The following is a 14,770-nucleotide window of genomic DNA, read 5'->3' as shown; positions in this document are numbered from 1 at the left end:
TTTTTATGCATTTGGCTGGTTGATGCACAACATCGGGCTGATGCTGTTCATGCAATATTAATGATTTCTGTGTTTGATTTTAAACACATTTTAATCTTTTTTTTTTTTCTATGCTAAGTTGGTAAATTACGTTTCTGCAGTTTTTATGCAGTTTGCTGTTTTTATGGTCAAAGGCATATGATTGTAGCTCTTTTAACTTTTGAAATATTTCATAATAAAACTTTCCTAGTTTATTTTAAATTCCTTTGCCTTTGAAGACACTTTATATTTTTACATGCCATCTTCCAAATAATATGAGCTCATTAGAGTTATAAATAAATAAATATTAATAAAATATTAATAAAATAATATGCAAATATACAAAATCATCAGTTTTCCTATTCAGCTTATGCTGTGTTAATAATTAAACATATTATTGGGCTGATGCTGATAATGCAATGTTAAGATTTCAATGCTTGCCTTTTTCTTTAAAAACGTTAATTATGATAAATGATAATCCTGCTATGTTATGCATTTAGGTTTTTATGCATATGCATGAACTCTTTCAAATAATAGGAGCCCTTAAAAGCTCATAAAATAATCTAATTAAAATGCATTTTAAAGTATAAAAATCACATTATTTTAAAAGTATTTAACATACTGTATGCTGTAGTCCTGCACACAAATATAAATGTCCCTGTTCAGCTTATCTTTTTATTTATGCATGCAATATATCATTTATTTAAACGTTTGATTTTAAGGACATATTTGTGTATTGTTTATGCTAAGTATGTAAATGATAACCCTGCTGTGTTTGTGCATTTGTGTGTTTTATGCATAAACATATTCCATGTAGTCTTTCAAATAATATGAACTCTTAAAAGTGCATAAAATAAAATAATTAAAATGCATTCTAAAAATCAAAAGAATATCACATGTATTTGCTGTAGGCCTACGCAAAAAAATATACATTTTCCTATTAAGCTTATATTCTGTTAATAAATTTTTGCATATTATTTGTCTAATGCTTTTCATGCAGCATTTATGATTTCAGTGCTTGATTTTAAACACATATTTGTTTATTTTTTATGCTAAGTAAATAAATGATAACCCTGCTACGTTCATGCATTTAGATTGCTTTTTTATGAGTGCATGTTTTTATGCATAAAATATTTCATGTAGTTTTTCAAATAATATGAACTCTTAAAAGCGCATAAAATAAAATCATTAAATGCATTTCATCTTATATGCTGCTGTTTTTTTTTTTTTTTTTTTTTTTTTGCATATTATTGTACTGATGCTGTTGATGCAACATTAATGATTAGAGTTTTTTATTTGAAGGACATTATTACTGAACGTAGTCAGACGTTACTGATGCGTGCGCTGACGGTCCTGCTCTCCGTCTGTCTCTCATCCTCTCGGTAGCTATGCTCCAGCTGCATCTTCTCCGGGTCCGAGCTGCTCACGTCTCCATGGCAACCGTCAGTGCCGCTGGGCGGGGTCTGGTTAAAAAGGGGCGGGGTCTTGGTTTTCACCACCTTGTCGAAGTAGGCGAGATACGCCACGTATTTTCCCGTGGCAGAGAGAGACACGATGGGTGTGAACTCGTAGCCCCACAGGATCTCGTCGGGCAGGTAGGAGGTGCGCACCTGACAGGTGGCTGATGTGGGTTCCACTGTGGAGCTCATCATCACCAGGAGCTCAAAATCAGCCGGACCCGGATCTGGGTCCGTCCATCCGCCTGAAACAGACACAATGAGTGTTTCTACAAGAAGTTTTCTGAAAGGTGAAGTGATTCATGAAGCAGAAGCTGTCACTGTTTTTGCAATTCTGTTTAGTGCCACTGGAGGCGCAGTGTTTGCAATCCCAAAAGTTTCAAAACCTAGTTACATTTTCAGATGAAATATAAATAGATTCAATTAATAAAAAAAATTTCTAATTAAAATTTTTAATAAATGAGTAATTAATAAAATGTAAATTAAATTAAAATTAAAATGTATTTTATATTTAATTATATATTTAATATTAAATACATTTAATATTTAACCATTTTAAATAATTAAAAATGTATTAATAATAATAATATTTAACATATTTTTTGACATTTTAATAAATAAAATGTATTTATAAAATTTAATAAGTTTAATAAAAGTTAATCGAATTAAAATATATTAATTGCTAAATGTTTTTTAGGCATCACACTTTTTTACATGACTCTTCCTATTGTCAAGAATCCATTATTTACTTAAAATTAAATAAAAACAGAAAATCATTATATAAAAAAAAACAAAAGGAAATTGTTTCTACTTTTGTTGTTGTTTTCTGTCCCTGATAATAATATTTACCCCTCACCAACTTGGAATTATAAGTTTCTATCTGCATTCTGAGCAGTTTTGAGATATTGAGCTTCAGTGTGTTTTTTCTTCCATAGACTTCTGTATAGAATGCTTTTTGTGTCCTAAAATGTACAGCTTACAAAAGAAACCTCACATAATGTAAACAGGCTGTCACAGAAGAAGAATAGAATAATACAAAAGTCAGATAGAAACTTATGATTCTAAGCTGATGCCTGTGCTGTGCTGAAAATACTTTACCTGATTTATTATTCCTATAGTCGAAAATGACTGGCCTTTCCAAAATTGCTTGTAAATGTCTCATAACACTATACTTACTATATGTGACCCTGGAGCACAAAAGCATGTATGGGTCACAATTATGCCTTTCTTTTTTATGCCAAAAATCCTTAGGATATTAAGTAAAGATCATGTTCCATGAAGATATTTAGTCAATTTCGTACCATAAATAAATCAAAACTTAATTTTTGATTAGTAATATGCATTGCTAAGAACTTCATTTGAACAACTTTAAAGATTATTTTGGTCCAGGGTCACATTTTACCAATAAATATTGGATTCAATTTATTTTTTCAACTTGTTTTCTTTGAAATAGCAATGCTTCTGTATTTCTTTCTGGGCTGGATTGAGGCCTGACTGATCTGAACTCATGCACATCAGTTTTTGAGTTAATAAAAACCATTGTTGGGTAAACTTTGCGGATGTTCAGAGGACGGTGGCGGGATCTGACCCTTGTCGGCCCATCGGCGCAGCGGGCTCTGCTCGTCGATGATGTGGTAGAAGGTGAGCGGGAGGATGAGGAAGGGGCTCTCGCTGGCCGTGTCCACGCTGAAGCTCACGTTCTTCTGATCCAAACGCACCGTCTCGCCCTCCTTCGGTGCGCACGGCTGTAAAAGCTTCCCAGTCACCTGAAAAAAATAAATAAATCACATTAATTGCATTTGACCTCAAAGAACTTGTGCATATTTTACTGCCAAACCATAGTTTCCACATGAGCACATTTCCATGTTCAAGGTTCAGACGCTCGATGATGCTCCAGAAGGTAAAACCATGCATTAAGATCAGGGGCGTGAAAACTTTTGAACAGAATGGAGATGTTTACATTTTTCTTATTTTGCCTAAAAATCTTTTTTTTTTTCTTCATTTAGTACTGCCCTTCAGAGGCTACAGTAGATACTAACATGTTTCCCAGAAGGCAAAATAAGTCAAATCTACCCTGATCTTCAAATTCAAAACTTTGTTAAGGTGATAATTGTCTCCTCCGGTTACCTGGCAGCCCAGCAGCAGACTCTTGCGCATGTTAGCGACTCGTATCATGAGACACGGTCGTCCGTCGTGATTAGCGATCACAGCATGCTGACTGAACCGAATCGTCCCGCCACGCTTCTTCGGCCGAGCCACCTGAGACAGACAGGTGTGGGTCATATTTCACCCACAAATACAGATGTTTATTGGTTTTCTGTGTTGAGGTGATTAATAGGATGCACACCTTGGCGAGGAAGGTTCCGGTGATGAAGATCTCCATGGCGGTGGTGATGAGGAGCTGGATGATGAGCAGGACGATGGCAGACGGACACTCCTCCGTGATGCAGCGGTATCCGTATCCGATGGTGGTCTGAGTCTCCAGCGAGAAGAGAAAGGCTGCGGTCAGCGTTTGCATCTGCATCACACACACACTGTGGTTTGCTGGAGGATCGAACTCTACAGGAAGAAAGACAAAGATCAGACTGATGCACACAAACAAACACGGGGATGTGATAGGGGGAGTATAATAATAGTATAACAATTATTCCTAAATAGCTAAGAATCATCCACAATAAGTACAGGAACATGAATTGAGAAAGTCTCTTTATGCTGATTTGACTTTTATCTTACCGAGCAGGTCTCCGTGCACCAAAGCCAGCAGGTACCACAGCAGTCCGAAGGTGAACCAGGTTCCCACAAAAGTGGCACTGAACAGAATCAGTTTGTACCTCCACTGCATGTCCACAAAGGTGGTCCAGGGGTCACGCAGGTACAGAGCGCCACACCCACTCACGTACTCGATGCTGACGTTGCTCCGCCCATCCTTGGTTAGGACCCGCCTCCGGTGTGCCACCTGACTCCCATGCCCCGCCCCTCCGAGCAGAGGCTTTAGAATGTCTGTCTGTGTCTGGGAGTGGCACACCTTCTGAGGGGCGGGGCTGTGCGATGGAGGGGGTGTGGCCGACATCATCTGAAGAAGAAACTTTTGTAACTTTTTTTTTTTTCTTTAGTAAAGCATTAAGTTAAGTTCACATTAACGTAAGCATTTGGTAGATGCAGTAAAATTGGCAATTTTTTGTATGGTTTGTTCAAATGATTCAAACACAAGGTCTTTTTCTGCTTGAAACACAAATGTACACATTTAGATGTCATGATATCCAGGAAATCCGATTCAGTTAACAAGCGCAGAGCTCATTACCATCCTTCCTCAATCATAGACAGATCTACAGTCACACAGCACAGATATGAGTCAAACATCTCTTCACAAACACCACAGACACCGATCACAGCAGAGACACAGAAGACCATCCACAAACACGAGAACAACACGTCTATATTACAGAACATTCTACATCGAGGAAATTCAATTGTTCTCAATAGTTTTTCTAATAAGAGATAAAACCACAATTAAAAAACATCAAAAAGGACAAAATATTTTAATTAATTTAATTGCAAGATAAGTGTGCATATTATTTCAAAAATAATTTCCAATCATTTCCAAGTAGCTAGCTACACTCTTAAAAATAAAGGGGCTTTAGCCATAGAAGAACCTTTTGTCTTAAATGGTTCCATAAAAGACCTTTAACATCCTTTCTGCGAAAGAAGGTTCTTCACATTATACAAATGCAAGAAAGACCTGGTTCTTTAAAGAACCTTTGACTGAATGCTTCTTGTATGAAGAACCTTTTGGAGCATCTTTATTTTTAAGAGTGTAGTTTACATATTAATATTTCTTATTAGCAACTGCAAAACAAATTAACTCCCAATTATTTCCTATAATTTCCGATAACTGTTTAGCCTACAATGTTTCTAATTAATAAACACAAAACTAATTTATCACGGGAAATATCGTGTCCGTGTATTGTGTGACTGAACTCGGGGTCTAAAGTAAATATAAAAATCACAAAAGCTACAGATGATTTATTAGAAATAAACGCTTTTAATGCAGAGAGTTCCGGAGAGAGAGGCTGGATATTTGTGGGATTTCAGGAACACTGGGTCCTTTTGTTTCTTTAATCCCGTTTGGACGCACGAAGCCTCTCCACACACCACACACGCACACACACACACACACACACAGACAGACAGACTGTGAAATGTGTTTTTGTGACGTGTAATGTGTGTGTGAGCTCTGAAGTTGAGACACGAGTGTTTGATCGATCAGAGCATCGTCTCAGATCATTGATCCTCGGTTTGTGATGATGTACGCACTCTTTTCCTATTTATTTAGACTTTTATTTCTCTTTTAATCTGAATGAACCTCTGTGCCAAATCTGAGTCCAAATCTGAGGGTCTTCCTCATTTCTGCAAATATTTCATACACCGACAGAAAGAGAAATCACTGAAATGAATGCATTCGTTAAATTCTAAATACTCTTAAATAAAGGCTATTATTTGCCATTAATGGTTCCGTGAAGAACCTTTAACATCCATGAAAATCTCTTTCGATTTCTGTACGATCCTTTACATTTCTTTACCAAATGTCTATCAGGTTTAAAAGCAAAGGTTCTTTATTGCATCTAGTTCCACGAAGTACTTTTAACATGCATGGGATATATTCATTTCACACAATTTAAAAAAATGTTCCATAAGTTCCATAAGTAGCACAGTTTGTAGCAATAGTGCACAATACATACATTAAAAAACAATAAATACATTTCTCTTTTATGACAAAAATCATTAGGATATTAAGTAAAGATCATGTTCCATGAAGATATTTAGTAAATCTCCTATCGTAATATATCAAAACTTAATGTTTGATAAGTAATATGCATTGCTAAGAACTTCATCTGAACAACTTTAAAGATGATTTTCTCAATATTTAGATGTTTTTGCTCCCTCAGATTCCAGATTTATAATAGTTGTATCTCAGATAAATATTGTCCTCTGAACAAACCACACATCACTGAGAGATCATTTATTCTGATGATCAGATGATGTATACATCTCAATTTCCATCGTCACATAACTTCTTGAACCTGAGAGAGAGAGAGAGAGAGAGATGGAGAGAGAGAGAGAGAGAGAGATGGAGAGAGAGAGAGAGGGTGGGTGGAGGGAGGGGTTTGTGCAGGTCTTGTCCGTCTCTTAATTAGCCGCTTCCTCCTCCTCTTCCTCACTTCATCTCTCTGTCAGACGGAGAACACCGGACAAACCGAGCTCTCAGAGAGAGAGAGAGAGAGAGAGAGTTTATAGACATGATGTCCTACATGAAGCAGCCTCATTACTCAGTGAACGGCTTGACTCTGTCCGGTTCCGGGATGGACCTCCTGCACTACCCCAGTGAGTACTGACCCTTACTGACCCTTACTGACCCTTACTGACCCTTACTGACCCTCACAGTGTCATCATCACAGCCAGTCATCACCATTAGACTTCAGCTGTCTGATTCTGCGCGTGAACGTGACGATCAGCTTATCTTTATTAATATGAGACCCTGGAGCACAAAACAAACGATCCGTTTTTGTGAAATTGAGATTTATACATCATCAGAATAAATGATCTCTCAGTGATGTGTGGTTTGTTCGGAGGACAATATCTGTCTGAGATACAACTATTTGAGAATCTGGAATCTGAGGGAGAAAAAACTAATCAGAAATTAAGTTTTGATTATTTAAGGAGGTTTACTAAATATCTTCATGAACATCTTTACTTAATATCCTAATGATTTTTGTCATAAAAGAGAAATGTATTATTGTGACTCACACAGTGTATTGTTGTCTATTTCTACAAATACACGTCTGTGACACACAGACACTGATTGAGGTTTATATATTAGTTTAAGCAACGCTCAGGATTTTAGAAAAGCGCAAACAGTTCTCACAAATAAATATTTATAAATAAATGCGTAAGTATAAATCCACTTTTAATATAAATATTATAACAAAATCTGCTGTTCTTTTGTTTTATTTCACATTATTTCGTTATTTAGCTAGGAGTTATTTACTGTATGTTTATTTATTGATGTCATGTTTACATGATTTATACTCACACATACCTCGAGTGAGAAAAAGGTATTCTGTATATTGCTCATCCGGTTTAATAAAGATGTTTAATTCTATCAGGAGTAAATCTAGTAATCGAAAAAATATTAGGTTTGTAGAAAAGGCATATAAAACAGTTTTGAAACAGTTTCGATCATTCTGACGTCATTCATAGCCATATAATCGCGCATCTCAAATCATGGCGATTAATTTCGTTAAAGTCTATTAGTTTGATTATTTTGACGAGGGATTTATGAGCCAAATACGAAATAATGTTCTTTGTAAACATTATTTCAAATACGTCAAATATCATTCAAATAAACAAATATCATAATGCTGATTGGGCTCATTAATGCAATAAATTAATAAAGAATATTAGTTGCATCTCATTTATAAAGTCATGCTTTTACGTGTGGATTAATTCAAATAAACGATTATATTTTGGATAGATAGATAGATAGATAGATAGATAGATAGATAGATAGATAGATAGATAGATAGATAGATAGATAGATAGATAGATAGATAGATGGCTGGATGCACACTAAAGACTAACTGTGTTCGTGTGGTTCTTCATCAGACACTGCGCGGAAGCAGCGGCGCGAGAGAACCACGTTCACGCGCGCGCAGCTCGACATCCTCGAGACACTGTTCGCCAAGACGCGGTACCCGGATATCTTCATGAGAGAGGAAGTGGCTCTCAAGATCAACCTGCCCGAGTCCAGAGTCCAGGTGAGTCCAGAGCCTGCTCAAGGACACCAGGAGGTCCAGTTTATCCAAACCCCTGATGATGATGATGATGATGATGATGAAGGTGATATCTATGCATCTATGCAACCTTTAACATCCATGAGACTATTTCAATGCACAAAAGGTTATTTATAGTCTTTATTCAGGGTAGAGCTATATTTAATTATCTGACAAGGTCTACAGTAAATATACTTATCATTATTAAAATATTATATATTTATGAACATTTTAATATTTTAATAACGATAAGTATATATTTATAATACAATTAAATATATCACTTGACTTATGTATATAGTGGAAAATATTCTGATGAGTAAATGCTTTCACTGAAAGGTTTGGTGGGATTTATATTTTATTATATAAATTATTTTATATTATATTTTTTGTTAGTCAAAGCTATTTGTTAATATTTTGATTATTTTTTTCTGCTTTTGTTTTAAATTTAGTTAAAGGTTTAGTAATTTTGTGGTATGATTTTGTCATTTTTTTACTGTTTGTGTTGTTTTTAAATATGTTTTTTAATATATATATATATATATATATATATATATATATATATATATATATATATATATATATATATATATATATATATATATATATATATATATTTTTTTTTTTTTATTATTTTTTTTCATTTCAAGTTTTAGATATTCTGTGCATGAAGTAAAACTAAATACAATTTTAAATATGATAAACTTTTTATATTTTATTTTATTTATAAGTAAAAAAAAATATTTTTTCTTTTTTTCTTTTTATTTTGTTGTTGTTTTCAAGTTATGGTACAGCTCTGATATAAATCAGAAAAATAAATTATAAAAATAAAGCAAAGATGGCAGAACTAGGCATTTGTTCACTATGGCCTTTCATTTATTTATTTTATTGTTGTATTTTTTTTTTTTATTTTATTTCTATTTTCTCTGAATGCACACTTGCATTTCTCTTCTGTAAGGTACATTTAAAAGGTTCTGCTATATGTGACCCAGGACCACAAAACCAGTCACAAGAGTCAATTCTTTTAAACTGATGTCTATACATCATCTGAAGCTGAATAAATCATCTCTCCATTGATGTCTGGTTTGTTCGGAGGACAATATTTGTCTGAGATACAACTATTTTGGAATCTGAGGGAGCCAAAAAATTTAATATTGAGAAAATCATCTTTAAAGTTGTTCAGATGAAGTTCTTAGCAATGCATATTACTAATCAAACATTAAGTATTGATACATTTATGGTAGGAAACTTACAAAATATGTTCATAGAACATGATCTTTACTTAATACCCTAATGATTTTTGGCATAAAAGAAAAATGTATAATTGTGACTCATACAAATGTATTGTTGTCTATTGCTACACATACACCTGTGCTACTGATGACTATATAAATAAAGTTGTACTTATATCCTGCATGCAGCAGTCAGTGACTGGAATGGGATACTGACAGTCGTCCCGTCTGTGTTCTGCAGGTGTGGTTTAAGAACCGTCGCGCGAAATGCCGTCAACAGCAGCAGCAACAGACCAGCGGTCAGACCAAACCCAGACCACCGAAGAAGAAGTCGTCTCCGGCCCGAGAGCCCAGCGTCAGCGAGCCCAGCGCCAGCACCAACGGCCCCTACAGCCCTCCACCTCCTCCGGCCCCGAGCTCCAGCTCCACCAGCGCCACCGTGTCCATCTGGAGCCCGGCCTCCGTCTCTCCGCTCCAGGACCCTCTGTCGGTCTCCAGCACGCCCTGCCTGCAGCGCTCCAGCGCCTACCCCATGACCTACACCCAGGCCCCGGCCTACGGGCAGAGCTACGCCTCCTCGTCCTACTTCACCGGGCTGGACTGCAGCTCGTATCTGTCCCCCATGCACCCGCAGCTGTCGGCCACAGGGGGCGCTCTCAGCCCCATGAGTGCAGCCCTCGGCCAGTCGCCCGCCTCGCTCTCGTCGCAGGGCTACACCGCCGCCTCACTGGGCTTCAGCGCCGTCGACTGCTTAGACTACAAAGACCAGACGGCGTCCTGGAAGCTGAACTTCAACGCTGCGGACTGTCTGGACTACAAAGACCAGAACTCCTGGAAGTTCCAGGTCCTGTAGAGCGTCCAGAAGAAGCTTCACTGCACTTCTACAAGGTTCAAAAGCAGGGAGGTTTTATCTGCAATGCCAGAAATATAAAATTTTTGGTTCCCCAATGAACCTTTGAGAGTAAAGTGGAAAGAATCTACTGATCAGATTACCTTTTTCCAAGTACCTAAAGTAATGCATTACTTTTTAATTGAAATATGCAAGGTACTTTTTCAAATAAGAGTTACTTTGCTTTCCATCAGCCTGAGGCTTATTAACATCTCTGGTATGAAAGATCATTTAGAGTTGGCAAAAATATAATTTTTGTTACTAAAAAAAAACCAAATAAGCCCAGCCCATGAGAAAAAAGTAACTCAAAAGTAATGCATTTCCATACGTGATGCAATATTGTAATGGAATACTTCTAAAAGTAACTTTCCCCAACACTCATATAACTTGTAATGGTATTAATGCTAAAAATGGAGATTGTATTGGTTTTAATGGAAACTGTAAAAGTCCCCGACTGGTAATTTGCTGGCTTGTATTAGTGGCGTGTTAAAACCACTGAATACTGATACAATTTGGCCCAAAACTCACTACTTACTCAAAAATAAAGGTCCAGAATGTGTTTTGTTTGAAGTGATGACATAGAAGAACCAATGTTTTGGTTCCCCAAAGAGCCTTTCAGTGAAGAGTCCTTAAAATAACCTTTTTTTTTCTTAGTGTGAAGAACATTTGAATCATCTAAAGAACCTCTTATTATAAGGATTATATTTTTCTGGACGACAAGGATAAACGTGGAGCTGATGGTCCAGATGGAGATGTTTCTCACTGTCTTGATTATTTCTGAGTAACACTGAATGAGGTGAAGCTGGTAGATGATAGAGAACTGAACACAGCTCAGATGTTTGGTTCAGTAAAACAGTGATGTACATCTCAACACGGTTAGAAGACCATCATCATCTGAACTGCTACAGTCTTGTTGTTCTAGAAGGTGTATTATTAGGTTAGATGATGTTTCGAAGATCAGAATCCCAAATGTTTGTTGAAAAGCTTCTTCTGAAACTGAAGAACGAAGCTGAGACTCAGAGACTCCAGGAGCAAAGCATGCTGGGATGCCACTATAAGTCACATGACACGTGAACTCTAGCGCTCACTAGAGCTGAAGATGTTTTGTTAATGTTTTATATGTTTTCTTAATTGATATGATGATTAGATCAAACATCTGTTGTTTCTTCTAGAGTTGTTCTTGACCTGTGAAAGGTTCAGTATTTACCGACGGTGATTCTGAAGCGTCAGACTGTACTTGAACGAATCGTGTTGAGTTGCATGGAGTTGAACATCTTGACGTTTAGATGACGTTTGTTTTCTTGTCAATCTCAGGGCTTTCTCATGCTTTCCTCGGCTCGTAACGCTCGTCTGTTCATCAGCGCTCTTTTCTGATGTGAGATTGTGTGTTTCTTTGTAATGTCCTGCTGTTCATTGTGTTTGCTTTTACAGTCTTGTAGTTTTGAGACTTTTAATGAATTATAAATAAATAATTTCTTTCCATAAATACAAGCCAGGTCGGTTTTACTGATTTAGTATAGAATTTTGGAAAAGAATATTAGTATATCTTTAGCATGTGTAAATATATATATATATGCATGTATGATATTATTATTTTTTGTTATATTTTGACACCAAAAAGAATGCAAAGAGAGAGAGAAGAAATAAGTAAATGAATAAATGTTATTAACATGGTAAAAAAAAAAAAAAAAAAAAAAATTAGCTGGTCCTAAAATTAACTTTTTTTTCCTGATTCCAGTTGTTTCTTTTGATTTGAGGATACAATATGAGCTTTTTTTTTTTTTTTTTTTTTTTTTTTTTTGCACTGAATGAAATCACACACACATTATGATTAAAATTAAACCGTGTTTGTACATCATGTGTTGTGCTGTGTGGCTTTAAAAAAGAGATGCAAAAAAGAGGGAAGGGTCACAGGAGTGTGTGTGTGTGTGTGTGTGTGTGTGTGTGTGTGTGTGTGTGTGTGTGTGTGTGTGTGTGTGTGTGTGTGCGTGTGCGTGTGCGTGTGCGTGTGTGTGTGTGTGTGTGTGTGTTGTATAATCTGGATGGACGGAGCATATGGCGTGTGTGGTGCAGACGGCTCAGAGACACTCAGGACTTAAAATATGATTCATTTCTTTCCCTCTAATCCACACAGACACATCAGAACAGAGTTCCTCCAATTTCCCTTTAATTGATTCCTAATCCCCCCACACACACAAACAAACACACACACACACACACACACACAAACACACACACACACACACACACACACACACACAAACACAAACACACACACACACACAGACACAAACACACACACACACACACACACACACACACAGACACACACACAAACACACACACACACACACAAAGACACAAACACATACACACTCACACAAACAATCACACACACAAACAAACACACACACACACACATACACACACACACACACACAAACACACACACACTCACACAAACAATCACACAGATTGATGATAAATATATGTGCACACTACAAAAGGACACAGCTATCATTTACAAACTTAATCTCATGCAATCAATGTCTTGCATTTGAAACAGTTCATATAAGGAATAAGTGACCATACCCCATAAGCACCACACACTCACTAATGCATACAGTATGCATCCACATGTCATTAAGAGCATTATAAAAGATTCAGTGTTATCAATATGTCCATTTATTATAAGAAACACAAGATTTTAACAGCCAATGACATTTCCAGCTGGGGAGACTCAACTGATTTTCTACAGTTTAGTGTTAATCATCATCTAACTCAAGGGTTCTCTAAGTCTACATTCAAAGGTACAAATCTGAATTTTCATCAGTGACAAAGGTCTGGAACTACTGGTAATTACAAAACTAACTAATTTAATAAACATGTATAACAAATCAACATTCATTTTATGAAAAAATAAGGTGCCTTTAATCTGGGCTTGGTGTGTGCTATCTGTTGACTCGTCCACCGCAAGTGAAAGGCAGGGTGCATCTCTGATATCATCACTTCACTGCTTTACTAAGTCATGGGCAAGCACCTCTGTCCTCCTGGTTGAAGTGTCATTGGACAGTGGAATTTTCTTTAATTTCTCTGCCATCTCCTGTCTCTCCTTTCACTCAAATAAACCATATGCTATCTCTACTGAACACTCCTTAACTATCTCTGCATCAGTGAATGCCTAGTACCCAGGCCAGACAGAAAGATGGTTCTGCAGCTCTCTCTTGCTGTGTCACAACTCTCATAAACAACTTATTTGTTGATTCATATGAAGACTTTAACTCTCATAGTTTTGGTGTCCATACCTCTGTATTTTGTGGATATTGCCGTTTAAAATGACCATGTTTTGTTTCATAATGCCGTTTGACATTTCCACTTTTCACAACTCCAACTGTCTCGTTACAAATCAAACAGAATGGCTTCGTGTTGGATTGGGGCAAAATGAACACGTACCTCTCTCTCCGATCATCTTTGAAAACTGTATTTTCTTCGTCAACTTTTCTTTTCCTGGACAATGACATCCTCCACACACATTCAAACACTTAGCTACTGCGGTGAAGTGTTGCTTTGAGCAACTCACGCCCAATTACGTCAAAAGTATACACTCACTGAATGTCATGGCAACTGAATCACAGAGAAAAACTTTTTCGCTTTAATTTTGGACCATCCCCAAAAAAAGACTAAACAAATGATTCTGAAATGCGTTTCTCGACACTTACCTGTGGCTATAACTTTATTATGACTCTAATTTATTTTATAGTCTCAAGCATTCAGAAATCATGCAAAAGGAAACTAAGCAGTTTTACTCTGATAAAACCATGGTTTATTTTTGTAAGGGTTGTGTTATGCACGTTTTTTGTTGAAGAAATTATAAAGCCTGTGTCATCTATAGCAAAAAGGTGTCCAAAAATGAAAGATTTAGTGAATATTTGAATGAAATGTTTGGTCAGTATCCTAAACAAGGATTTGATTGTCCTGTAAGTGTAACAACAGCAATCACATGACATTTGTAATAACATGTACATAAATAGTTTATTTTGTATTTGCCTACATTATGTATTTTAATTGTTAATTTTATTAACCAATCATTATTGCCTCATTACTTTTTATATAATGCATTTTAAGCCATTTTAAAGGCTATTGATGGCTTAGGTCTGTTTTTATAGGTCTGTTATTACAGTAGCTATATTTATACTTTGTAAATTATTAGAGTTTTGGGTTCGCGAATCATTTGAGTCAGTTTGGGGATTGCGAATCATTTGAATCAGTTCGAGAGTTCGGAGCGGCTTCGCGGATCATTTGAATCAATTCGAGAGTTCGGAGCGGGTTCGCGAATCATTTGAG

The 14,770-nt window shown here is 36.4% G+C and overlaps 3 protein-coding genes across 4 annotated transcripts in view; 2 read left to right on the top strand and 1 right to left on the bottom strand.

Moving 5' to 3' along the window:
- The window catches only part of LOC113114651 (leucine-rich repeat and fibronectin type III domain-containing protein 1-like), a 680,315-nt gene that overhangs the window by 30,225 nt on the left and 635,320 nt on the right, over positions 1 to 14,770 (top strand). The gene's annotated exons all lie outside the window — the stretch shown is intronic.
- Positions 1,236 to 4,563, bottom strand: LOC113114660 (ATP-sensitive inward rectifier potassium channel 10-like). The gene is made up of 5 exons (XM_026281573.1): positions 4,209 to 4,563; positions 3,823 to 4,034; positions 3,603 to 3,734; positions 3,064 to 3,241; positions 1,236 to 1,720 (listed from the first exon to the last, which is right to left on the bottom strand). Exons 1-5 carry the CDS (start codon positions 4,546 to 4,548, stop codon positions 1,341 to 1,343), a joined length of 1,242 nt encoding a protein of 413 aa, XP_026137358.1. The 5' UTR covers positions 4,549 to 4,563; the 3' UTR covers positions 1,236 to 1,340.
- Positions 6,688 to 11,039, top strand: LOC113114666 (homeobox protein otx5-A-like). Its single transcript, XM_026281577.1, has 3 exons — positions 6,688 to 6,857; positions 8,139 to 8,290; positions 9,779 to 11,039. The coding sequence occupies exons 1-3, from the start codon at positions 6,773 to 6,775 to the stop codon at positions 10,388 to 10,390; spliced, it is 849 nt and encodes a 282-aa protein (XP_026137362.1). The 5' UTR covers positions 6,688 to 6,772; the 3' UTR covers positions 10,391 to 11,039.

This window comes from Carassius auratus, chromosome 15, assembly GCF_003368295.1.
Source record: "Carassius auratus strain Wakin chromosome 15, ASM336829v1, whole genome shotgun sequence".
In the NCBI taxonomy this organism is placed as follows: Eukaryota; Metazoa; Chordata; class Actinopteri; order Cypriniformes; family Cyprinidae; genus Carassius; species Carassius auratus.
The sequence above is the reverse complement of the archived record's forward strand: the minus strand, read 5'-3'. Positions and strand labels throughout refer to the sequence as shown.

Bases quoted from the DNA above. Each gene is read 5' to 3' on its own strand.
- LOC113114660 (XM_026281573.1), bottom strand. From the start codon at position 4,548: ATGATGTCGGCCACACCCCCTCCATCGCACAGCCCCGCCCCTCAGAAG. The intron at 4,035-4,208 runs GTAAGATAAAAG...TTCTTCCTGTAG, and splicing joins GGTGCACGGAGACCTGCTCG to AGTTCGATCCTCCAGCAAAC. The intron at 3,242-3,602 runs GTAACCGGAGGA...TATTTTTTTCAG, and splicing joins GTCTGCTGCTGGGCTGCCAG to GTGACTGGGAAGCTTTTACA.
- LOC113114666 (XM_026281577.1), top strand. From the start codon at position 6,773: ATGATGTCCTACATGAAGCAGCCTCATTACTCAGTGAACGGCTTGACT. The intron at 6,858-8,138 runs GTGAGTACTGAC...GTTCTTCATCAG, and splicing joins GGACCTCCTGCACTACCCCA to ACACTGCGCGGAAGCAGCGG. The intron at 8,291-9,778 runs GTGAGTCCAGAG...TGTGTTCTGCAG, and splicing joins TGCCCGAGTCCAGAGTCCAG to GTGTGGTTTAAGAACCGTCG.